The sequence below is a fragment of the Heteronotia binoei genome, chromosome 6, assembly GCF_032191835.1.
Source record: "Heteronotia binoei isolate CCM8104 ecotype False Entrance Well chromosome 6, APGP_CSIRO_Hbin_v1, whole genome shotgun sequence".
Classification (NCBI taxonomy): Eukaryota; Metazoa; Chordata; class Lepidosauria; order Squamata; family Gekkonidae; genus Heteronotia; species Heteronotia binoei.
In genome coordinates, this window is record NC_083228.1 from 34,671,006 (window position 1) to 34,697,205 (window position 26,200).

At 42.6% G+C, this 26,200-nt stretch overlaps 1 protein-coding gene across 3 annotated transcripts in view; it reads right to left on the reverse strand.

Moving 5' to 3' along the window:
* PRKG1 (protein kinase cGMP-dependent 1) overlaps positions 1–26,200 on the reverse strand; it is a 1,148,292-nt gene that overhangs the window by 21,047 nt on the left and 1,101,045 nt on the right. For all 3 annotated transcript variants that reach the window (XM_060241248.1, XM_060241246.1, XM_060241247.1), the window contains one exon: positions 1,423–1,562. In XM_060241248.1, coding sequence (XP_060097231.1) covers positions 1,423–1,562 — 140 coding nt within the window. The remainder of the gene's footprint in view (positions 1–1,422; positions 1,563–26,200) is intronic.

The window sequence follows — 26,200 nt, forward strand, 5'->3', positions numbered from 1 at the left end:
AGTTTATATCTCTGCTACCTAATCTTAAATAGGTACACATACGGCCCAGCCCAACATGGCTCGGCCCAACAAGGTCTCATTTATGTCAGAACTGGCCCTCATAACAAATGAGTTTGACACCCCTGCCTTAGAAGATGGAGAAGCTGAGCCCTTTCTGCTGAAGGGAGGTATGTGTACTTGATAGGGACGGTTCTAGAAAGACAGAGGCTGAACCAGTTAAAGGCTTGCTAAGTGTTGCCTGAAGAACCCTGGATATTTCCTCTCTGTGTTGGGATCTGATGCGGGATGATTGCCTTGCAGGAATACTTCTTTGCTTCCACTTGTGCTCTGCTTGTATATTTGTAAATTCAGCAAATATTACAGAAAAGACACAAGTCTCCAATGCTCTCTCCCCCCCCAAAGGCTACCAACCAAAGTAGTTCTGCCTCTGAAATTTTCATTGTTTGGAGAAGCAGGGGTCATGTAACAGAACGGTTATTATTTTGCCTAAAATTGCTTTGCTAGAGAAGTTTGCGGTTTTGATAATCAACTGTCTGGGAAGTAACAGAGAATAATCTTTCCCTGCAATATTAATATTTCATACCTCCTCAGTATAAGGTTTGTATGATCAGTGGCAGCAGTGGCCTAAAGGAGGACAAGAATCCAACCATCTGCAGGCTGTAGAGGCAGGTCAGTATTGTCTTAAGTCACCTTGATGACCTTTTGGTGGAAAGATAAGGTAAAAACCTAAACTATATATTTAACTTTATATAACTAGGAACTAGCTATTCAGTCCCATCATAGTTCTGCCCACTTAGAGGGACAGGGAATGGTTTAATGTGACCTGATGAAGCAAGAGGTCATGCCCACAGGAGTGGTTAGATATGAACAAGTGGTTTGGTTTTCATTATTAAATGAAGCAGAAACCAAAAAAAGCATTTTTGTGCAATGTGTGTATTTTATAGCACCCTGTACAGTTATTTGCAAGTCAGAAAGGTGACATATACATTCATTTACAGAGTTAACTCGATAGATAGATAGATAGACAGACAGACAGATGATGGATGGATGGATGGATGATGGATAGATGGATAGATGGATGAGAGAGTGAGAGAGAGAAAGAAGGATTTACATCTTCCTTGCACACACACACAACATATTTCCCCTCATTCACATTTCTCCTAATTTCTATGCTTGCATTATCAACTTTGTTTTTGAGTTGCTCTGAGAATAGTATAACGTGTGCCAGTATATAAGAATCCATTGTTAAGAATTACAGCTCTAGCACAGTGGCTGCATTCCCACTAAGTCCCCCTGAGAAATTCTAAAAAGTGAACTATAGTGTTTAACAACCTATGCACCAGTTTCATCAATCCTTGTAAGATGTGGGATGCATGCTGCTGTGCATGGGAAAGTGGGTTTTGGCGAGGGAAATGACAGTACCTCACAATAAAATCAGAGTGCGCCCCTTGCATGATCTGCTTCTCTGAGCGTATGTGCTCCTGTTGCCTTGTGTCTACGATGTGGCGCTTCTTTAATATCTTCATTGCAAACGTTTTTGATTCATCACTTTTCAACTGGACCTTGAGTAAAACAGAAAGTTAGATTAAGGGCAATCAGTGAGTGTATGGAATCTCCAAAATAATTACAATTTTGACCTCTGGAATACAGTTGAAAGTAAAAATAAATAGTATTCCTTTTCAAATGCAGAATCCATACTTTCATGAACTAAGTGCAAATATAGTGAAAAGTTGGTTATATTAACGAGCAGAACTTTTAGAGTTCTAGATAATTATATTTGGTCCCTAAATGTCCCCTTATCTGAAAGAACGACAAGCGATCCATTTCACCAGCCTCCTTGCTCTGCCTGTGTTCTGCATCCTCAAACACTCCCCAGTTTTGTGTCTTTTTGCCACCACTAGCCTAATGTTTCCTTGCTTGGAAACCTGCTGCCTTGGAAAAATACTTCAAGTCACCATTCTGTTCTTCACATGAAGCAAACCAAATTCTCCATTGACTTTCGCACTCTGAACAGACATTAAAATATATTTTCAGACCAGGGAAAAAGAAAACTGTAATGCCTGTAACGTTATAAGGGGCACAACTGAAAGAAGTAACCCTTGCAGGCTTTCTTGCAAATTAGACCAATCAAAATTTTCCTCAAATCAGATCAATCACATCTTCTATACTAAAGTACACAAGCTACAAGAATGCAAACCACAAGAAACCCTCCCTTGGATCAACAACATATAATGCTGATCTAATTACTGGAGTGTATTAAAAAGTAGTTTTGAACAGGACTCACTGGAAGAGAGGTTTCTTCCATAAAGCAGCATGCTTTTCTCTCACTCTTCACCAGACATTGGACAGATACATTTATCAGTGCTATGAATGCTAATTCAGTTGTCCAGTTTTCATCTGTTCCTATGCTTCAGTCTGTCTTCCTTTTTTAATGCACCGCATGAAAATTATTGACTTAAGTGTTTCTTCTTTGCTTGGGTTTTTAGAATCAACCTTTAAAAATACTTGGAAAACCTTTCTAGGGGATGAATGGTTGTGATTACACAGGTGCCAGACAATCAGCCCTGTGCACCACTGGCTTTTGCTGTAAATGAGCTTAATCATAGTTAGAAAATGGTTCATTTAATAACAGCACAATGATGTGCTGCCCTAGCAGCTCACCTGCTCAAATGATGTCCATCTGTGTGCAGACACAAATAACATAAAGAGTGATTTGTTTAAAAACTCTAGGTTTGTGAGTGACTGACATTGGCAACCTGCAGCTGAGCAGGGAGTCTTTCAATTTTCTTGCAATTGCCACAGAGAGACAATTTTATCATTTTTTATATTATTCTGCCTAGATTTCTTTTCTTTTTTGTTCAGTCAGCATTTCCTTCAATAGGAGTAAACCACAGCAATTGGTTATAAAGACAAGGATGAAGTAAGATGCACTAAAAGAGTCAAGGAAACTGAGGCAAGAAGGCCATTTTCATTGTCAGTTTTGTGCTGTAAACCAAGCCTGGGAGGGACTGTGATACATATACATAAAAAAAGCCAGAAGACTGTCACAATCACTCTTCACTAAAACATAAATCTCCTCAAAAAGTATACAACAAAGTCTTTATGTGTCACCTTGTACCATATTATAACTAACATATATAACTATTACAACGATGAATGCTCATATTATCTTATATGAACCAGAGTACATGTTATATGTGTCATATATGGATTGAAGACCTCCATAATGATGTTTAAAATCCAAAGTCTTCTTTTAAGAATAATCCAAGAGATCCAGGCAAAGATGTTCTGTAGTCACTGCCAATGAACTCGTCAACCTGTAGTCCGTTCCCTAATGCCTTTTCTAGTCAAGACTTGTTACCCTAAATCTCCTAAAAAACAATGAACATAATACAAACATGCCCCATTAACCTACATGTGAGGGTTGGAACTTTGGCTATTATAAGTAAATGAATACTGCTGGGGTATGTCAGCATTGTGTCCTAAAGATTGCAATGGGTATTTCTGTGATTTTAAAGTTGGAGCTTGGCCTATTGCAAATGGATACTATTGAGGTATGTTACCATTATGCCTTAAAAGACTGTAAAAGGTATTTTTGTAACTTTAAGGTAACATGTAGCTGACTGTTAATACTGTAAGCCACGTGCAGTTCTTTGCATCAGGTGGGGTAGACATTAAAGCTAAAACTAAGTGGTGTTCGTCATCATTGATTTCAATAGTGGAGTATTTTCAAAGAGCTGCTGACTACATAAAGGTTTCTATTTTAAGAGCACATAAGCTGTGAGCCAAGCATCTGTGGAGTTCCTGGAGCAGTCCCCCACATTAAAGTGAATGAGTTGCTGTTTGTGTAGAGTTTCCTATCTGTAATGCCTGTAGTTTGGAGCTGCTGAAGCAGTGACTTCAGAATCTCCCCCAGTACAGAAAAAGAGACGTGTATATCAAACATAACAAGGTTGCTTTCACTGCTCTTAAGAAGTTACATTCGTCTTTAACCTTGAGGCCAAGGAGGGCCTTAGCTTATCTTTAAAGGCTGGGTTTGCTGCTGGGTAAATGTCACGCATGCTGTACATTCAGCATAGGGATGACCTGGGAACTGAAGGTGTGATGGACGGTTTCCATTTCTGCCCTCTAGAAGCCTCAGCCACTGGATTTCAAATGGTGGGAAGGAAGGAAGGAAGGAAGGAAGGAAGGAAGGAAGGAAGGAAGGAAGGAAGGAAGGAAGAAAGAAAGAAAGAAAGAAAGAAAGAAAGAAAGAAAGAAAGAAAGAAAGAAAGAAAGAAAGAAAGAAAGAAAGAAAGAAAGAAAGAAAGAAAGAAAGAAAGAAAGAAAGAAAGAAAGAAAGAAAGAAAGAAAGAAAGAAAGAAAGATTGAATTTTGGTGTGAGAAAGATTAGGAGATCAACTGATTAGGCAGGCAGTTCAATTGGGGACTTCAAGTATTTTTAAGATAGGTAAGGTTTGGGTAGTCCTCCTGGCTAAAACAATTAAAAAGGCAGAAGCCATTATGCTGTGTCTTATAACAGGTTTGGGTGCTGTTCTTAGGAAAAAAAAACAGCTAAAAGAAGTTCTCTTCCAAGTTATAAATCTGGAGTTCTCAAATAAGAAACCTGCTTTCTAAGGCCTCAGCTTTCCAGTAACATTGTTACTATAATATTGAGAAGACTGGAGAAAAGGGAAACAGAAACAACCAAGCCATACATACCACTGAAATAGCCCCTTTTCTTAGTATTTTTCATTAAGCTTCCTGTGTAGTTCCTTCAAGCCTATAATCCCTACATAATGGGCTAAAAGGAGGCCAGGTGGATCTCTGAATCCAAACTAGGCTTCCCAAACCTCCCGCTCTGGCGGGAGACTTCTGGGTTCGCAGCCTCATCTCCAGCTCTTCAAAACTCTGGAAGCGGGGGTGGAGGGAGGGGAGAACATACCTTTAGGCTTCATGTTGTAGAGCTCCTGAGCCGTTTGCAAAATGTCTGCCCCTTTAAGGCTGGGCAGGAAGCAGAAAGGGCTTCTGAGAACGGCCCCTCCCTTTCTTTGCTTTTGTTTTCACAGGAAGTAGAGTTGTCCGGAGGAAGATCTGGTAAGTGTGTGTGTGTGAGAGGGAGGCAGGGGATTCCCTAGTTTGGAAGCCCTCCCCCCCTTTAGAAAGCGGGGGGGGGGGAGGGAAATGTCTACTAGGCACTCTATTATAGGAAATTGATCTGTGGGTATTGGGGGCTCTGGGGGGGCTATTTTTTGAGGTAGAGGCACCAAATTGTTAGTATAGCATCTAGTGCTTCTCCCCAAAATACCCCCCAAGTTTCAAAACGATTGGACCAGAGGGTCCAATTCTATGAGCCCCCAAATATGGTGCCCCTATCCTTAATTATTTCCTATGGAAGAAAGGCATTTTAAAAGGTGTGCTGTCTCTTTAAATGTGATGGCAAGAACTCCCTTGGAGTTCAATTATGCTTGTCACATCCTTGTTCTTGGCTCCACCCCAATGTCTCCTGGCTCCACCCCCAAAGTCTCCTGGCTCCACCCCCAAAGTCCCCAGATTTTTCTTTAATTGGACTTGGCAACCCTAATCCAAACATTGTCGTTACTGAAGACTATAAGACTAACAGTGCAATCCTAAGGAGAGTCACTCCGTTCTAAGCACATTAAAATGAATAGGCTTAGACTGGAGTAACTCTCCATAGGATTGCACCGTAAGTAGTCCCTAAAGCCTCAATTATAAAATTAAAACTATAAAAAAGAAGTTTGTAGGGTGTGAAATTAAAGATCCTCGTTTCTAGATCTAGAGATGGGGTCTTGTCACAGAGGGCTATCCTTAGAACTTTTCTAATACCTTGCTTTCTCTTCAGGAAGGGGCTACTGGATCATGATTAGTTTGCATGTCCATTATAAAATAATTTGCCATTTGTTGATCTGAAAATCACTCACAGATTACTGTTATTTATTATAATTTAGAGGAACAAAATGAGGTTTGGTGGGGATGAGGGATGCACATATCAGAAACCAAAACCATATAGCCCAGTATAACAACCATTTGTAATTCGGATTAGGTGGTTGGTTTTTTTAAAAAATCACATTTTTGAGAGCATTTGTGAATGATTTTCTGTTTATATTTTACTGGGTTGTTGCTGAACTATTCAGCTATAAAAAATAAATGACAAAAGAAAACAAATCCTATTTGTAATGCCTGCATTACTACCATGGATGGTGTACTGGCTTTTGTTTGAAATTATTCATGTTGGCAGCTGTTTTCTCTTTATTGAATGCATAATTCTAAGAGGAGCCTGGGCAATTTGGCAATGCTACATGAATTGTGTAGTAAATGCAGAACTAATTTTGGTTCTATTTTAAAGCTTTGTAAACAAAGTATACCAGTAAGTAGTGATGGGCATGAACTGAGGAAATGGAGGTTTGGGGGATGAACCAGTCTCACAAACCCCTGGTTTGTGCTTCATGAACTGACTTGGTTTTGCTGAACTTGGGTTTGTGAGTTGGCTGCTGCCCATCCTTACCGGTATGGCATAGTAGAAGGTGAATAGTAAAAGCTTGGATAAAACCTTTCTACTGGAGCCTGTAAAATTATGTATTGTCTTATGAGATGCTGTACAAAACTTAGGATAAAAAATGAATTCACATAGAGGCACAGTGAGGAGCAAAGAGCATTCATCTCCAGAACAGGGGCAAGTTTAATGAAGGATGGAAAACCTTAACAGCTGTGGCAAAAATCGAAAGCTGCACACACCAGCACTGAAACCATACTTCAACTGATCTGACAACACACACATATCCGACACACAAAATCCAATAAGAAGCTGGAATCAGACAAACAGCCTTGAGGCAGTTTTATGTGTGTTTGTGATGAAGCTGTCTAACCTAAGTTCATCTGGCTCTGGTCAGTGTCTGTCTAGTAGACTCTGGGCATCTTATATATTCTGTCTTAAGTTTTACAACAGTAAACAAAATCAAGATTTAACTGTAACAAATGATTTTTTTTTCATAGCAGCCCGTATTTCTGCATGTAGGTAGATCAAAAATATTTCAACATCTAAGACATATTCTCCTCCTAGGCCATAGCCCCCCTTTATTACAAATTGGAAAGAGGGACAATTGTTTTAATAGCTGCAGAAATGCTAAGGAATGGTACTTAAGTGTATCAGTGTTATGTCAGGGATAAGAAATACTGTCCATTCACAGCCTTTTCTGGAACAGGGTGCTTTTTCTACCAAAAAAAAAAAAAATCTCAGCACTTTGAAGGAGTGCTATACATCTTCAGCTTCCTGATCTTATTAGAATTCATCAATCTTAAACAGTGTCATACAAATACAAGTCAAGAGCTTTTTCTAAGGAGCAAAGAGTAAAAGTGATTTATATCTCTGACAAACATAACAGACTACTATGCTGTGTCCTGGGTCATTATAGATGGAATCTTTGGAGTAGTCAGTAAACCAGGGTGTTTTATTATACAAATATCTGTTTAGGGTTGCCAGCCTCCAGGTGGGACCTGTAGATCTCCTGCTTTTACAATTGATCTCCAGCTGGCAAAGATCAGCTCCCCTGGATAAAATGGCTGCTTTGAAGGGTGGGTTCTATGGTATTGTAGCATTCTGAGGCCTCATCCCACTCCAAACTCTGCCCTCAAAGTCTCCAGATATTTTCCAACACACATCTGGCAACCCCACATCTGTTTGTGAGGGGGGGGGAATGGAATATTCAGTAGATAAAACATGGTCTTATAAAACTACTCTGAAGGAACTCTGTTCTGCATAGGATTGCCAAGTCCAATTCAAGAAATATCTGGGGACTTTGGGGGTGGAGCAAGGAGACATTAGGGGTGGAGCCAAGATCAAGTCTGTGACAAGCATAATTGAACTCCAAAGGGAGTTCTGGCCATCACATTTAAAGGGACGGCACACCTTTTCAATTCCTTCCTTCCATAGGAAATAATGGATAGGGGCACCTTCTTTTGGGGCTCATAGAATTGGACCCCCTGGTCCAATCATTTTGAAACTTGGGGGGTATTTTGGGGAGAGACACTTGATGCTATATTGAAAATTTGGTGCCTCTACCCCAAAAAGCAGCCCCCCCAGAGCCCCAGATACCCGTGGATCAATTCTCCATGATTTTCTATGGGAATAAATCTCTATAGGGAATAACAGAGTTCCCAGCAGACATCTCCCCCTGCTTTCTGATGACCCTGAAGCAGGGGGAGGGCCTCAAAACCAGGGGATCCCCTGCCCCCACCTGGGGATTGGCAACCCTAATTCTGCACCAAAACATTGCAAACTCAGTGATCACAGGCCCAGATATTCTAGCTGGAGTAAATTATGTAAAACAATAACAAATTAGAAGGTGACCTGCTTGCCTAGTAGCAGCTGTGGGACGATCCCCCCCTCCTGCGTCTAGTATATACAGATATAGTCATTAGAGCAGGCTTCCACACAAGCATTGGTGCCAACTTACTGGGGGCTGTGTTTGTGGCCCAGGGCCTGGAGTGAGCAGGGGAAGGCCATTTGCTGGCTCTTCTTCGACCATTTGGAATTCAGGAGACATGGTCCCTGCAATGACCCCTGGCTGGCCAGTCACATTCTCCCAGGCTGGGCTTGGGAAGGCTAGGGCTCTGGGTGGGCTTGAAGCCCAGTGCTCTTGCTTCAGTCTGTCCCTTCCTTATTTACATAGACTGCAGCAGAGACCTCCTTCTCAGTGGGCTCTGGCTCTCCCTCCATCTTTCCCTCCCTCCCTCTCTCCTTTTTGGTTTTTAATGGGCTGTGTTTCAGTCTATAGCTTTCTTCACTGCTCTTTGTCACAGCTTCTCACACAGTTTGGGCATTGGGATGGATCCTTTTTTTGGGGGAGGCAGCACCCACATGCTTACCTCCCCCATTTTGGGGACTCCTTGAAGAGGTATCGGGGGGTGGAGTCATTCAGCAGCATGCCCAGGTGGCAAGGCAACCATGCAGCAGCTGGTGCCCATGGGGTTTCCCAGGGCTTGCCACTCCACAGTAACCCACCCAGCGGACAGGCCAGCGGGGATGGGCTATATCAGATGACAGGCAGGCTACCTGATGCAGGATCCATTCCCATGCTGTGTGCCAATGCTTCTGTTGTTGATGATGTAGTCAATAAATGTTGTGGCTATTTTCTTCAACTAAATTGGTTTTTGTCTTGGTTCTTCCTTCCTCTCCCTTGCTGTCCCCTTTGCCCCTGGGTCCACAAGTGAACACACATTAATTGGTTGGGGGAATTATCCTGATTCTTTGACGATCACTTTGGCACATTTTTAAACTTCAGCTTGCTATGTTAAGCTTGTGAAAAATCATATTTATATGGTGCCATTTATATGATGCCTCTCCAGAGACCTGGTTCAAGTGGTTCACAGGGCATAAACAATTAAATCATAAAAACAACTAACATAACGTTATCAATATTAAAGCAAGTCATAACAATAAGCCCGAAAAGAACACTAAGCAGCCGAAAACGATATCCATAAAAAGGCAATCTAGAAACATAAAAAAGATGGAGCACTTCAATTAAAAGATAAAGAAAAATGTTTTCGGTCTTGTGCTAAAAAGACAGTAAAACGGGCTAAGTAAAGCTCAAGGGCAGAGGCTTTCCAAAGGTGAGTGTCCACCAGTGAATCAATCCTGGGTCTGGTTGTCACCTGCTGCATTTCTGTAGGTGGGGGCACAGAATGCCAGACTGGGGAAGAGGACTGTAACTGACAAGCTAGACCAGAGATCCCCAGTCTTTTTGAGCCTGGAACTCTCACACAGGGTGTTGGGTGCAACCACGAAATGGGTGCCATAGGAGGCAGAGCCAACTACAAAATGGCTGCCAAAGGAGACAGAGGCAACAACAAATACATAACTCTCCAGCATTTCAGGCATAAATTCTGCTTAATAGGACGCCTTTCAAAATAAGCATATCATTTAAAACATTTTCTTGCATACACACAGTTTACCTTCAATCACACAATGAAGATCCCTGTTTTATTTTTTTTAAATCTGCACAGTCAACCATATTCCTAATAACCAATCAGAAGCCCTGCTGGGTGAGTTCCACATGGTTCCATACAATTTCTAAAACCACTTGGCAGGCACGTGGGAGGGTATCAGCAAGTGCCATGATGCCCATGGCCACCATGTTGAGTATACCTGAGACAGACAATAAGGAAGGAGGTAGTCCTTCAAGTAACTCAGCCCCAAGCTATTCACTGTCACCTTCTACAGCTGCTGAACCAAAAATAACAACTACAGCACAGTGCCACCGATTAGAGTCGGTGCAGGCACCCTACTCCCTTGGATGGGACCATGACAAAGATAAACAGGTTGTATACCTGTAACTGCTGATCTTTGACTGTTCATCTGTGCATTCACACCACCTTCTCCACCACTGTTGGTCCTCCTCCTTAGCTGGATCATACAGCAGTCAGAAGGAACTGGAGGGATGTCTGCACCAGCCCAGTGAGCATGAATGGTGGGAGCTTCTGCACATGCTCACTGGGGTCTCGGCGTTAAAATCCCTGGCTTGCTATGTACTGATCTGAGTTGGTGCAGGGGCCCTACTCCTCCCCCCAACCTGACAAGAAACTCTAAAAAGATAGGATGGTTGATAGTATTGAAAGTGGCCCAGAACTTCAGGAGAATCAACAGAGACTCACTTCCAGAAAAGATTAGCAGACAGGGCAACTAAACCTATTACTGTTCCAAATCCAGGCCTTAATACAGATTGAAAGGACTGTAAATAATCTGCTTGAAGTTGTTAGTTTACTCAATCCTCAAGTGTTTTACCTGAGAATGAAATAGCGGCCACTAGGCCGCTTTTACACTTTCCCCCCAGCAAGCTGGGTACTCATTTACCGACCTTGGAAGGATGGAAGGCTGAGTCAACCTTGGGCCAGTTATCTGAGTCCAGCTTCCGCCGGAATCAAACTCAGGTCGTGAGCAGAGAGTTCAGACCTCAGTACTGCTGCTTTACCACTTTGCACCATGGGGCCGCTTATAATCTAAACATACAAATAAAACATAGAAATCTAAACATATAAATAAAATCTCCCAATTACCAAACCATGTATTTTGTCTGCAGAGAATACAAAATTGAAAGCATATGCCCCTCTATATGCATAGGAACCAGAATGTTCTGGAACAACTCCATGGTTCTCATGGTGGCCATGAAGTCTTGAGCCATGCCTGTTAAGGCTGGCTTAGCGTGCACAACCCCAGGATCCTCAATGCAGCCACCAGATCAGGTGGGGACTATTCTGCCTACACTCCACCAGGATTATTAATTTTAAACATACATATATTTTACTTTCAAATATTGATAAGGGACCCAATTCATGTTCATAGAAGCAAATGACTGCATTTGTACCATATTTAGATAGCACAATTTCTGCTGAAGAACTCCTTGTTGCTCGGACACAAGGTCTATTTCTGCAGGGCATGGACTGAATAATAACATGCAAACAAACAACAGCACTTAATCTGAACTGGACTCTCACAGCACAGGTCTATGCACATCCTCTTAATGTTTCTTGCAAAAGGACATGCTCATGCATAAAGCACCAAAAGTAACCTTTGGGCTTAAGGCCCATGCTAATATCAGTGGCATAAGTATATTTGAAGCATGCAGACAGAAATGGAAGTTTTATTTTATTTTATTTTTGTTTGTTTGTAAATGGGCTGTAGTCTAATGACACAAACTAAATGGGTCCTCAGTTAAAAATAAATTAAGCGACACAAGGCAAAACACAAGGAAAGCTGTGTCCATTTATTTTCCGAAATGCTCTGCTTCATCACACACTATTATACATAAAAGGCTCCATGGGTATTTAGCTAAACCAAATCCTTATTTGGCCACTTAACACAGCCAGTAGCTTGATTTCCTGCTCAGAACGCACCACAGTTGTGGCAGCCAGGTTGGCTGAATCTATTTGACATGACACATAACGAACACAAATCACAATTTCGTATGCTAGGAGGTTAAGAGTGCTGTGCAAAATCATGGCTTGTGCCCACAGTGGGTTATCTTGGCGATTCTATTCACCATTCACATGGTGCAAAGAAGGGATAAAAAGAAGCAGTCAGTGAGGTTCTGGTCAGGAGAAAGAGGCAGACAGGCAGCCCGTGAAGAGCTAACACAGGATCCCTGCTAATAACAATTAACAAATGAGAAGCCAGCCTCTCAAATGCACTATTCTTATTTTTCTTGGTTTTTTTTTTTAAAAAAAATCTTGTTTTTTTAAAAAATTTATTATATCCTTACTAAGGCGGCATTATTTGAGGTGATAGATTACAGTGTTCTTTATTGTAAACTGAAAATCTGTTAATAAAAATCTGATTAATTAAAAAAATGCACTATTCTTTCAAGGAGAACCCCAACCCACCCATCCCAAATATGAACTTCAAGCCCTCATGAAACTGTGTTGTCAGACTCTGATTTGACTGCAAACAAATTGCTCAACTGCAGCTGTGTGTTTGTGTGTGGGTGTGCTTCAGCAGGAGAAAGAGCTCTGGGATAGGAGTGTGTGGTATTGAGACTGACTTCCAATTAGTCAACAGGAATGGACAGGAAACCAGTGTTGTTGTGAGCTGGATCCAGTGTAGCTTTTCCACAGGCAGAAGGATTTCTCATGTCATCTACTTGCAACCCTGAATCATCCCCTTCCAAAAAATATTGTTCCTTCTATCTGTTTAAATGCTCTGGTGGATCCAAGCCTGTGTCTGCACCTGTCAAGAACCAGGAGAGTATTTATTCCAAAATATTTATATTCTGCCTCATCTCCTCAGACTCAATGCTGCTAATAAAGTGGCAAGAGCCCAGACTCCATCACCTGGCCAGTAGAAGCCGGGGGGGTGGGGGTGGGGTAGCATAAAGCATTTTTGTTTCAAGTCTTATAGTCTTACCCAGGAGTGGTTTCTATTGAGATCTTTCTCAATCCAAACATTGCCCCATTCTGTGGACCTTCTGAACCATACCATGAGACTATGGTCAGAATTAGGTACATAGACAATTGGGAGAGTAATGAGTAAGGAGAAATCACATCCCCTTCTCCCGCTGGCTTGCCAGATCCCACTTCTTCTCCACCTGCTGGCCTTCCTACATTACTATTGCCCCTAGAGTTCACATGATAGATGTAGTATCTCCTACTTCTCCCCCACTTGCCAACATTGCTGCCATTCAGCAGCTCACACAGTAGTGTGTGCGGGGCAGCTGCAATAACTCTTAGTCCAATGTTTCCCCAAGCCCCACAGTGTTGTGAGCAGAAATTCTACCTTGTGAGTGAAAAAGGCTAACAGCATTAAATTTGCAAGTCAGTTTACATTTGACTATCACATAAATTAGTTTTTTTAGATTATTTCTATAACCTTGTAAAAAAATCTCAGAATGAATTCTTTTAAACTATTCTTAAACTATATTTTGAGAATAATTTAAAGATTATAAGAGAAAACTGAATAAAGTCAAATTTCATTACAACAAAAGTTGTCCTCTACAGGGATAGACCAGGCCTACCTGCCTTTTCCCACTATATAGGTAGATCTGGCATACAAGTCTACCGCCCCATTTAGGGTTGCCAGGTTCAACTAAAAAAATATCTGGAGACTTTGGGAGCAGAGCCGGGAAACTTTCCCATTTCAAATAAATTTATAAAAAAAATTACAGCAGTGTAGCTCCCCTCATTTCCTCCTCCTCTTTTTTGCATTCAAATAGTTCCACAGTAGCTACACTTTCAGTAAAATGAAAGTGAACTCACACACATGCGTGCACACATACACACACACACTCACTCACAGAGACTCACAAGGCAGCCAAAATAGTTTGCTACCTGGGGCATTTACTCACCAGAATTGCTGAATGTAACCATCTGCTGTATTTCAACCAATTACACACAGAGAGGTTTAGGGGTGGAGTTTTCTTCTATCCCATACTCAGGTTCTAGTTAATTCTTTACTGTCCCTTTTACTGCACAGTTTCTAAAAGAAATGCAAAACTAACACAGGGATTGATTGGGCTCTCTGGCTTCTTCTTTCTCTCTCTCTGGCTGTTCCTGGTCCCCACCCCCTGCAGCTTCAGTCTCACTGAGATTTAAAGGCATACACACACCTTCCAAAACAGAAGCAGTTGCAAACTTCTGAACCTGAGATCTAAAGGCACAAGTTCAAAAAGATTGGACCAGGGGGGCCAATTCTATGGGCCCCAGAAGGAGGTGCCCCCACCCACCATTGTTTCCAATGGAGGGAACAAACACTTGTGAGCTGGAAGCTAAAATCCCTGAGCAATGTTCCCTCCAAGCTGCAAAGTCTTGTAAGCAAAAATTCTATTTTGTGAGCTACTGGTATTAAAGTTGTGATCCACTGGCATTAAAGTTATGAGCTACTGCATAAATTACTGAGCTCTGGGGTCATCCTTCCTGAGCTAAGACAAAAATGTGTGAGCTGGAGGCTAAAAATCTGTGAGCTAGCACATGCTAACTCTGCTTAGAGGGAACACTGGCTGCTTGTTAAAATGGCACCCAGCAGCATCCCCTAGCATAGCTTAAAGGGAACACCGACTCCCCACTATTCCTCTGCCTGTCCACCTTGCCACTGCCTCCTTGGTTCACAGGGTGAAAATTACATACTGATAATAGCCATTTGTATTATTGCAGGCCATGTTAGTTATTGCATCATTTCATGTCACAGAACCAAAGTTTTATGAATGCTTTGTACAAGCCAAAGTTGCTAAGGACCACTGACAACTTGAAGAACCTGATTCTTTTTTTTTTTTTAAAGGAAGTCTTCCAAGCAGTTGGGTGCATGTGTGTGGTGGGACTGGGTCAAGGCCACAGTGCTAGGGGAGGGGTAATTAATCTTTCATCCACACCAGTTGTCCTGCAAATCTTCCCCGCTCCAACTCAGTTGTGGTGTGGAATAAAGACACAGACCCACAATGAAGAAGGTAATTTTCATGGAAAATCAAGGTAGGGATAAAACCTTAATCCCATTCACCATTCACCACACTATGGTCTTCATCTGGGGTCACCAAAACCATGCCATGAACGCCACGCCTAGTGCCTAAGTTGTTTTTAAAAGGGTTTCTAATTGGCTTTGGAATGTTTTATTTTAAATTGCTTTGGCAACAACTACCACCATATCACAGAGGTCTTCACTGTTTGACAATAAGCTATATATATGGAAGGCTATGCTTTTAAAACAAAATGTAAATTTGATTTAATTTAAATCCTATTAAACATCACTTCTGTCTGAAATGCTGTAGAGTACCGTATTTTTCGGTCCATAAGATGCTCCGGACCATAGGACGCACCTTCCTCCTGGGGGGGCGATCCGCTGCCTCCGCCTCCGATCCCGGCGCTTCCCCCGCACCTGCCTGGCTCCAGCTCTGCTTCCAGCAAGTGCTGGGATCGCTCCACGCTGCCCCCACCGCAAACCCAGTGCTTCGCGAGCGCTGGCTGTGGAGGGGGCAGCGTGCTTCCTCCGTGCCTGTCTGCTTGGCTCCAGCTCTTACGCTTACAGCAAGCGCCAGGATCGCTCCCTCCACCCTCCGATCCCGGCGCTTGCTTTAAGCGTCAGAGCTGGAGCCAGGCAGAAAGGCATGGAGGAAGCACCCGCCCCTTCCGCAAACCCAGTGCTTTGTGAGCTCCGGCTGCGGAGGGGGCAGCGTGCTTCCTCCGTGCCTGTCTGCCTGGCTCCAGCTCTCATGCTTAAAGCAAGCACCAGGATCGGAGGGCGGAGGGAGCGATCCTGACGCTTGCTGTAAGCGTCAGAGCTGGAGCCAGGTAGACAGGCACGGAGGAAGCACGCTGCCCCTCCGCAGCCGGCACTCGCGAAGTGCTGGGTTTGCGGTGGGGGCAGCGTGGAGTGATCCCAGCACTTGCTGGAAGCAGAGCTGGAGCCAGGCAGGCACGGGGGAAGCGCCAGGATTGGAGGTGGAGGCAGCGGATCGCCCCCCCCCTCGGGAGGAAGGTACGTCCTATCGTCCCTTCGCTCCATAAGATGCACACACTTTCCCCCCACTTTTTTTGGGGGGGGGGAAGTGCGTCTTATGGTCCGAAAAATACGGTAATTATTAAAATTATGCATAACCTTACTCTTTGATATTTTGTGGCTGGTTCTACTTCATGTGGCACCCATTTAATTTAATTTAATTTATTTGATTTGATTTATATCCTGCCCTTCCCACCAAGGCAGGCTCAGGGCAGCTCACAACATAAAACTTCACATTAGTAAAACAATACATCCTATAAAAATAGTACATTCAGTAAAATTAAACATTCTAATAATTAAAACAGTATTTCATTTCATTTGATACTAAGATCGAAGTATTGTATCATTCCATTTTCCAGTGCAACGACCTTATTTATTTATTTATTGCACATATCCCGCCCTCCCCAGACCTTTCGTCTACTATGCAGGCTCCATGTTAATTGAAGGCCAGCTGGAAGAGGATGGTTTTGCAGGCCCTGCAGAACTGACCAAGATCCCACAAGGCCCGCACTTCCTCTGGCAATTGGTTCCACCAGTGGGGGGCAGTGATCGAAAAGGTAATTTCTCTGGTGACTTTCAATTTGGCCTCCTTCGGCCCAGGGATTACCAATAGGTTTTGGGAACCAGATCGAAGTACCTTCTGGGGAATATATGGGGTGAGATTGTCCCTAAGGTAGACAGGTCCTCGACCATATAGGGCTTTAAAGGTAATGACCAGCACCTTGTAACGAATCCAGTACACTACTGGCAGCCAGTGCAGTTCCCACAGCCCCGGCTGTATACGCTCCCACTTAGGGAGTCCTAATAACAGCCTGGCCACCGTGTTCTGCACTAGCTGCAGCTTCCGGGTTCAGCACAGGGGCAGCCCCATGTAGACGGCATTGCAGTAGTCCAGCCTTGAGGTGACTGTTACATGGATCACTGTTGCAAGTTGTCGCGGTCCAGGAAGGGGACCAACTGTCTCACCCGCCTAAGATGAAAAAAAGCAGATTTAGCAGTGGCTGCCATCTGGGCCTCCATTGTCAGGGCAGGCTCCAGTAGTACCCCCAAGCTCTTGAACTTGTGCACCACTTTCTGTGGTGCACCGTCAAATGCTGGTAGGGGAATTTCCCTTCCCGGACCACCCCAACTCAGGCAAAGGACCTCTATCTTCACTGGATTCAACTTCAACCTGCTCAGACTGAGCCAATGCGCCACAGCCTGCAGCGCCAGATCTAGATTTTCTGGGATACAGTCAGGCCAGCCGTCCATCAGTAGATAGAGCTGGGTGTCATCAGCATATTGGTGACAAACCAACCTACACCTTCGGGCAATCTGGGCAAGGGGGTTCATGTAGATGTTGAATAACATTGGGAAGAGCACCGCCCCCTGAGGCATCCCACAGTCAACCGGGTGCCTCTGGGACAGTTCTCACCCAATCGCCACCCTTTGTCCCCAACCATCAAAGAGAGAGGAAAGCCATTTCAAAGTCAACCCCTGGATCCCCGTGTCAGCAAGGTGGCAGGTCAGTAACCAATGGTCGACCGTATCAAATGCTGCCAATAGGTCTAATAACATCAGCACCGCCGAGCCGCCTCAGTCCAGATGCTGTTGGAGGTCATCCACCAGGGCAACCAGCACTGGCTCCATCCCATGACCTAGGCGGAAGCCGGATTGGTGGGTGTTTAAGACAGAAGCATCATCCAGAAAACTCTGTAACTGTAATGCCACTGCCCTCTCAATAATTTTACCCAAAAAGGGTAAATTCGAGACCAGCCGGTAATTTGCCAATTCGGCTGGGTTTCTGTGTCACTGCTCACATATGAAGCTGCCTTATACTGAATCAGACCCTCGGTCCATCAAAGTCAATATTGTCTACTCATACTGGCAGCGGCTCTCCAGGGTCTCAAGCTGAGGTTTTTCATGCCTACTTGCCTGGACCCTTTTTAGTTGGGAGATGCCAGGGATTGAACCTGGGACCTTCTGCTTACCAAGCAGATGCTCTATCGCTGAGCCGCCGTCCCTCCCCAACTCATCGCCTTATGTCAGAATTTCAAGGCTGCTTGTGGGCTCAGAAATGTTGGGAATCTGCCTCATCCAATTTACACTTACAGAAAAATTACTCGTCACAGATCTCCTGTGTGGCATACTGACTGGCCCTTTAAATGAGTAGCAATGAGTTTTTCACTAGACCAATTATTTATGAATATACACAATAGTGTCTAGTTTTAATTAAATATTGCTATTCAAAATACATGCAATGGTTGAAGCATTTTTCTTTGGCATCCAGGATCTCCAAATGGATATCTTGGAGCTGTAAAATTATAGCTGGGCTGTAATTTTATTTTAAAATCAATTTTGTAAGGGCTAAGGGATTGAGGTAGTGGAAGAATCTATAAAATCAATTAGGCTAGGGGAGCTAAAATTAAGGAAAATACTCTCCCATTTTATCTCCCACATGGTTACTAATGTTCTTATTTCATTTATTTGCTAGCTGACATTTACATGGCTCACACTCAGCTTATAGAAAAGGTTCTTTGCTGGAACAACTTCAAAGGTGCTACTCTTCTTTATGGTGTGTGAATGTCTTAATAGCTTCCAGTACTCATAGTGCATGGTAGCCCTGGTATTTTTCTTTTAAGGTGTCTACCCACACTAATAAAGATATTTAGCTCTTTATTTTTTAAAAAAAAAGGTTTTATGTGTTTTCTAAAAATAATCTTTTGCCTAGAAAATTTAGAAATGATCAAAAGCAGTTTTAAAGTTCCATGTTTGTTTGTTACCTACTGAAATCCTGAAATCTGAAGATGTCGCATACCTTGTCTTACTTTAGGTAGCTGCAGGGAAGATTACTTGGGAACATTAACATATTTCTCAATTTAAAATGCTTCTTTTACACATGCTTTTTATTCTATATCTCTTCCATTGATTTGGACTAACAAAATCTTATGAATGAAAACTAACGGGTACAATCCAGTCAATTGTTTCTAAGTCCCATTGATCTCAATAGAAGGAAAATGTGGGGCATCTCCAATCTCACTCACTGAAATCCATGGGACACCAAGTGATTAACTTTAGGTGGCTCATGCCCTGAATGAATGAGTAAATGGGCACAAAAGGATGCAATTATTTTAGATAGATTTATTTAGAGAAGGATAATGTGGCATGTCAAGCCAAAGATGTTCAAGATCTTCTTGACCTCTGTCACACACCAGTGTTACCCATGAATATTGGATTAGGTGTGGAAAACTGCACTGGTCTCATTAATAATTGTTTATCTCCTTCCTTCAAGAGATGAAGGTCAACTATTCAAGCACATGAATTCAAGTGTTGTTTGTAAGCTTATGGGGTATAGTTAGATGTTCCCCATCCCTAATATATATATTCACTCAGAGAATATGCAGGGTAGCCAAGAGTTTGTCCTGCTCTACCAAAGTAAGAGTCAAATTATGCAGTATGTTTGCAGGGCTGACCATAACAGTTTTCACAGGATACACAGTACCTGGCACATTTATGTCACACTACCGGATCTACGTTTTCTTGAATGTCAAAGATCTTTTTTGTACAGTACAATTCTAAGAAGAGCTATACTTTTCAAATTATTTCTAATTCCACTGGCTTCAACCAGGAATGTCAAATATTCCTTGGCAACCAGCAGGGAGAACTTATCAGCAGCTGGGGGACTACCCTGATTTTTCAGCCATGTTACCAATGACACGGCAATATAATTACATCACAGGCAACATGGGGATGCTCTGCTTTTTGGCAAAAACCTCTATGGTAGAAGCTATTTTTACTATACAGTATTTGCTCAAATATCACGGGCAACACCAGCTTAGGCTCTTTTTACTGTTGGTGCCATGGCACAGGGCAAGGCATCTCCCATTGCCTGTAAGTCTCCCTACTAGCCAGCTGATTGGGGGACATGGACCAGTGATGAGGAATTTCCTGCCCTCAGTGGAGGCCTAAATACCAAATAACTCTCAGTGTGCAAAAATATCTGTTTGTATTGTAGTGCAACTTCCAATACTCTATTCTTCCCAGTACTTTTATTCTTATTCCCAGTGGGGACCTGGCAACCCTAGTTGAGGATGTCACAGATAATGACTCCAGTTTAAAAATGTATTAAAATAATTCAGATTTCCTCGTATTTTCTCTTACGAACACTGCTTCTTAATTGGCATGACACACTGCAATAACTATCTATATTTCTATCTTTTCTTTTTTTTTGACCACTCAAAATTTCCTCCCCAAATTCCTCCCCAAAGTCTTCCTAATGCCCAGGAACAGATTATCTTTTGGAGCTAAAATAACCAGGAGTTTTAGCAGCCCATTAAAGACTAACAAGTCTTAATGCTAGCATAAACTCTAGCAGACTACAGCAAATTTTGTCTGGTTCAGATAACTGATAACTGCTCATGAGTGATCTGCTTGTGTGAACAATGTGATGTTGGAGGAAAGGATTTGTGCAAGATTCAATTACTCCTCCCTGAATATCAAATCAAAATGTAGTTTTATTCTAGTTAAACCCCACCTCAACTCACATGATATATTGTCAGAACTAGACCGATTTCCCGCTCGCCTTACACCACTCTCGCGCTCCTCTTCTCTGCGGGACTTCCGTTCTGGGGCTGCTATTAGTTTCATCTTTTTCATGCAGCAAACAGAAACCTCTAAAAACCAGTTTCTGTTTGCTGCACAAAAAAGGCAAAGCTAGTTGCAGCCCTGGGGCAGATAGTATGAAATCTGATGGAGAAGAGGAGTGTGAGAGCAGCATAAGGCTAGTGGGAAATCAGTCCTAGTTTTAGTAAGGTACATTTTTCCATGACTGCTTGTTTTATCTTACTGTAGTCCTACCAGTTATTTTGTAGAGCAGGGACTGGTTGTAACTAAAGGAAGCTTCCCCATTAGAGGTGTCAACTATGGAACAGGATTCAGGGACGGAGTCAGGCAGAGATGTGATACCCTCTAAACCTGCCATTCCCCCCCCCCCCCCAGAAGGGAACTGATCTCTGCAGTCGGGTAACCAGTAATAACTCTGGAACAACTTCAGAACCTACCTGAAACATGGCAACCAATCCCCATGAGAATGGCAAAATAAACAGTGGGAGAGGGAAGGGATAAAACCAGTGAATTCCTCATAACATAAGAATTGTTCATGTAGATGCATATTTCATTTGGAAACCACAGAACCACCTATATATCCCAAATCATTATTATATTTATGAAATGAAAAATGGTTTTCATACCATAACTATTTTCCAGAATGCTACAATGCAGAAGGGCAAGGTCTTTGCAGAGTTCAAATTCAGTTTTCCTTCTTTTCTTTTTTAAAAGAAGTTTTTAGCCCATACAGCTGTGAAAATAGGTTTGAATGTTTGAGGGGAAAGGTGAATGAAATCTCATAAAATTCCACTCTAATTGGACTTAGAGAAGTGGCTCAGGAACGTCGCTCTTTTAAGACACTGTCACTGCATATTGGTGAACAATGTCAGCAATCTTAAGAAAACTGTTCTGGGCCTAAATTTGATCCAAGTTCTGAGTAGTTATGCTTAGGCTTGCTCCCAACACAGGCAGTTTTCTTTTGATATACAAAAAGGCTATTCCAGAAATTTACTGATTTTACCAATTAAGTTTTGGCAAAGCAATGCAATATTCCCAGGGCTTTCTTTGAGCAGGAATGCAATGCTGGCTACCTTGGCATCAGGGGTGTGTGGCCTAATATGCAAATGAGTTCCTGCTGGGCTTTTTCTACAAAAAAGGCCTTGCGCAAAACAATGGTGACATCAGGAGTATGGCATAATATGCAAATGAGTTCCTGCTGGGTTTTTTCTACAAAAAAAGCCCTGAATATCCCTAGCTTAAAGAAGATATTGGATTTAGAAGAAGACATTGGATTTATATTCCACCCTCCACTCAGAGTCTCAGAATGGCTCACAATCTCCTTTACCTTCCTCCCCCACAACAGACACCCTGTGAGGTGGGTGGGGCTGAGAGGACTCTCACAGCAGCTGCCCTTTCAAGGACAATCTCTGCCAGAGCTATGGCTGACCCAAGGCCATTCCAGCAGCTGCAAGTGGAGGAGTGGGGAATCAAACCCAGTTCTCCCAGATAAGAATCCGCACACTTAACCACTACACCAAACTGGCTCTCTTTAAAAAAAAAAAAAAAGACAAAGGAAAGCTAATCCAAGGAAGCACAGAAGTGAAATGCTGTGTTGGTCCATAGACTGGTGCAAACAATGGGCTTTCATTGGAGATATGTGCTAAGGAAGAAAAACACCATCCCCAAGTAAAAGTAACTGTAGTAATTAATAATGATTTTTTTTCCTTTGTAGCATCTGTTGGTTTTCTATAATCTTGAGTTCAAAGTTTGGGTACTGTGAAATACTCATTCCTGCTGGTCTTGGAAATTTCAATATGACACTCAATTGTACAGTGTTTTTTAATTGTTGTTTTATTTATCACTACTTGGGCAGTGGTTTTTGTTAGATTGTCATGGCCTTCTGCCATTAAATTGGATATACACTGCATACTATACTGTATATTAGGCATTGTGACTATGTGAATGTAGTTGCATTCCCATAAGAGAACAGATCTAAGTGCAATTAATTTCATACAATATGAGCTAAAGTTTGCACAATCAACCTCTAATGTGCTAAAAAAACCTCAGGTGCGTAATATCCAACTAGAGTCTCTAGTAACTGCAGTGTGAGTCCCCTTCACTGTACTTAAAATGCATCTTCTACTTTTATGGGCTTCTAAAATGTATGCATTTAAAATGCCAGAAATAGTAACACCTGTTACATATAGCAGTATGGAGAATGTAGACAGGCTATAAAAATCACATACAGAGTTATATTAATCCCAGCAGCTTAACTACAGCATGCAGTAGTAATAAATATATTTTCCAAGCACAGCAACATCACGTCTGCAAGGTAGTAAATAGACGTATCTGGCTGGAACTCATCTATCATTGCTTTTTTTTTATTTTAAAGACTTGGAAAATGCATACATTCCAATTTAGAGAAAGCATAACTAGTTCATACTTTGTTAGCTCTAACTATTGTGTGTGACTGAAGATGAAAATGTGGGTGGGTGGAGGGGTTAAGCAAGATAGAAGAGGGTCTAAGACGCGGCGGCTAGGCTGATATTGGGGCTCCCGAAGTGGGAGCACATACAGCCGGGGCTACGCAAACTGCACTGGTTGCCAGTTACCTACCGGGTTTGTTACAAAGTGCTGGTTATTACCTTTAAAGCCCTATATGGCCGAGGACCTGCCTACCTGAGGGACCGTCACTCCCCATATGAACCCCAGAGAGCACTGAGGTCAGCAGGGAAGAACCAGCTGACTATCCCTGGACCAAAGGAGGCCAAACTCCAAAACACCCGTACCCGGGCCTTCTCCATCGCAGCTCCACAATTATGGAACCAACTCCCGGAAGAAGTGCGAGCCCTGCGGTGCCTTGACCAGTTCCGCAGGGCCTGCAAGACCACCCTTTTCAGGATGGCCTTTGCTGGCTGAGAGACCGCTGTTGGGTGACTTTCGCTATTATCATTTATAAATGGAATTAGCACCTGAAAACTTGTATAATATTCGATTAATTGGAATGTTTTAAAGCTAATGTGATTTTAAACTATGTATAATTTTTATGAAATGTTGTTAGCCGCCCTGAGCCCACCTCGGCGGGGAGGGCGGGATACAAATAAAATTTTATTATTATTATTATTATTATAAGACCAACTGTAGAGACCTCCAGTCCATTGTGAGTATGTTTGTGTGTGCTAGGGATGAGCATGAACTGAGAAATGAACCAGGGTTTGAGAATGAACCAAGTCAGTTCATGGTTCATTGTCAACCAGTTTGTTTGGTTGCATCATTTCCAAACCAAAAACTGAACCACATTTTCCCCCCATGGTGGTTTGTTTATTTTGTTTTTGCAGTTCATTCTCCAGACAGCCAGGCGCCAAAATCAGTCAATTCCTAGGTAACACTGGGGGTGGACCCAAAGCAGTTGTCATAGCTTGATTGGCAGCTCTGGAGGGCAACCATGGGGCTCCCATTCTGCTCTATGGGAGCAGGTTATATACCAGTGTAATACCACAACCTGACTCAGCTGCTTTCACTTTGCAGCATGAAGAGAGAAGAGTTAGTTCAGTTATTGTTTGCTGCATGGCTGATTTAGGGTAGGCTTTGAGGGACTCCTTTCCTGCCCACACAGTGGGAGAATTCTTTAAACTTATCTCCCAGCTGGAAGGTGTTCCTTGCTGTAGTTTCAGGGACTGAACCTGAAGCTAGAGATGAACTTCCCTGGGGACACCTGCTTGGGGGGGGGGGGCGGTATAACTCAGACATCCCAAATCCAATCTTTGCCAAACTTGGAGGGCTGGTGGAGTAGAGATTGCTGAAGACTTACTGCGAGTTTGGCATCTCTTACTCATGAAGAGGCTGCTTTACCATCTCCCAAACCAAATGAACTAGGAACCGGTTTGAGAAATCAAATGAACCATGAACCACTGGTTCAGGCATCAAATGAATTATAAACCACAGTTTTCTTGGTTCATGCCCATCCTTGCTGTGTGCACACTGGGATGGAAACACTTTTTACAGACCTGGTGTAAATCAGTGATCAGTGTACCTTCATGCAGGGAAGTGTTCAAGCTGCATTCTCCTGAGCCCAATATAATATCTTGTGAATGTCACTCCCTTAAAGAAATACTTGCAGTGCAGTATCTGCATGTTTATTTTGAAGTAAGTCCCATTTTATTCAGTGGAGGTTACTCTCAGGTAAGTGCAGCCATAGCCAAGGATGTTATTGAGACAAGAGATAATCTTGTTACCTTGCAAAATAGTTCTCACTGAACATAAAATTAGGCTTGCTCCATATGCCTAGTCCTGCCCCATCATAGCAAATATGTTACCTATTAATTTATAAAAATTACATATTGAATGTGTGTAGATGAGGACAAATCATCTTTCTCTGGTAATCCCTGTATTCTCACCCAGGAAGAGTTCTGAAAGCGGGATCTGCAAATCTCACTCTCAAATTCCTTATACATCTAGTGAAATGGTTCATAAATGATGATGGATATTGGATTTATATCCTGCCCTCCACTCCGAATTTCAGAGTCTCAGAGTGGGTCACAATCTCCTTTGCCTTCCTTCCCCACAACAGACACCCTGTGAGGTGGGTGGGGCTGGAGAGGGCTCTCACAGCAGCTGCCCTTTCAAGGACAACCTCTGCCAGAGCTATGGCTGACCCAAGGCCATTGCAGCAGATGCAAGTGGAGGAGTGGGGAATCAAACCCGGTTCTCCCAGATAAGAGTTCACACACTTAACCACTACACCAAACTGGTTCCCCAGTTTGTCCTCCTTAGTAGAGATACAGCATGGATAGCCCTAAATGTGGACAGCCCTAGCCTGCTGGTCTTGAACAGGCAGAAGCTTCACAGCCTTGATGTGGTTTGAAAAATCCGCAGAGAGATTCAGAATCTGAAGCGTTTTCGGTAGCCACACATAATCAAGCTGTAAGTTCATAGGATGTTTCTGTCCCTCAGTAATTTCCCATTTCATGAGAACCTGAGCTTTCCCATTCAGTTTCCATCCTAACGTCACCACTGAAATGACTTTTACTCTTGTTTTGTATGAAATTTCAAATTTTAACTCTTTCGAGTTTTTATATGGCCTTTCTGTCACAGTATCTATGTGTTCTTATAAGCTGCCCTAAGCCCTCTTTCAGGAAGGGTGGGATATAAATCAAAGAAATAAAATAATACATAATTATTCTCTCTGGATTTCATGCTGCGTCTTGGTGGCTCTTTGGTAGCTGAGGACAATTTACTCTATCTGCCTATTACATTAGTTCAGTTAGACAAGTATTAGATGCTACAACTATTTTGCACATGCTTTCTTGAATGCAGTTCAATGTTGGTAGCATACTGTTTTAATTCCTTTCCTCAGTGTCCCAAGTACAATGCTTCACTTTTTTCCTATGAGGCTGAATGGAAACTCTGTGACCAAACCACATTACTATGTCCAGCCTGCCTGCTAAGGTTTTACAAGCCCTGCTCTTTGGGACCCCACCTTCAGCGATGACAGCTCACCTATGGAATGCCCTTTTCAATGAAGCACACATGTCACCTATACTATTTTTTTAGGAGTCAGGCCAAAACATTTCTTTTTGCCCAGGCTTTAAATTAGGATTGATCTTTTATGTAATTCCACTTTGGCAGGTTTGCAGAAATCTA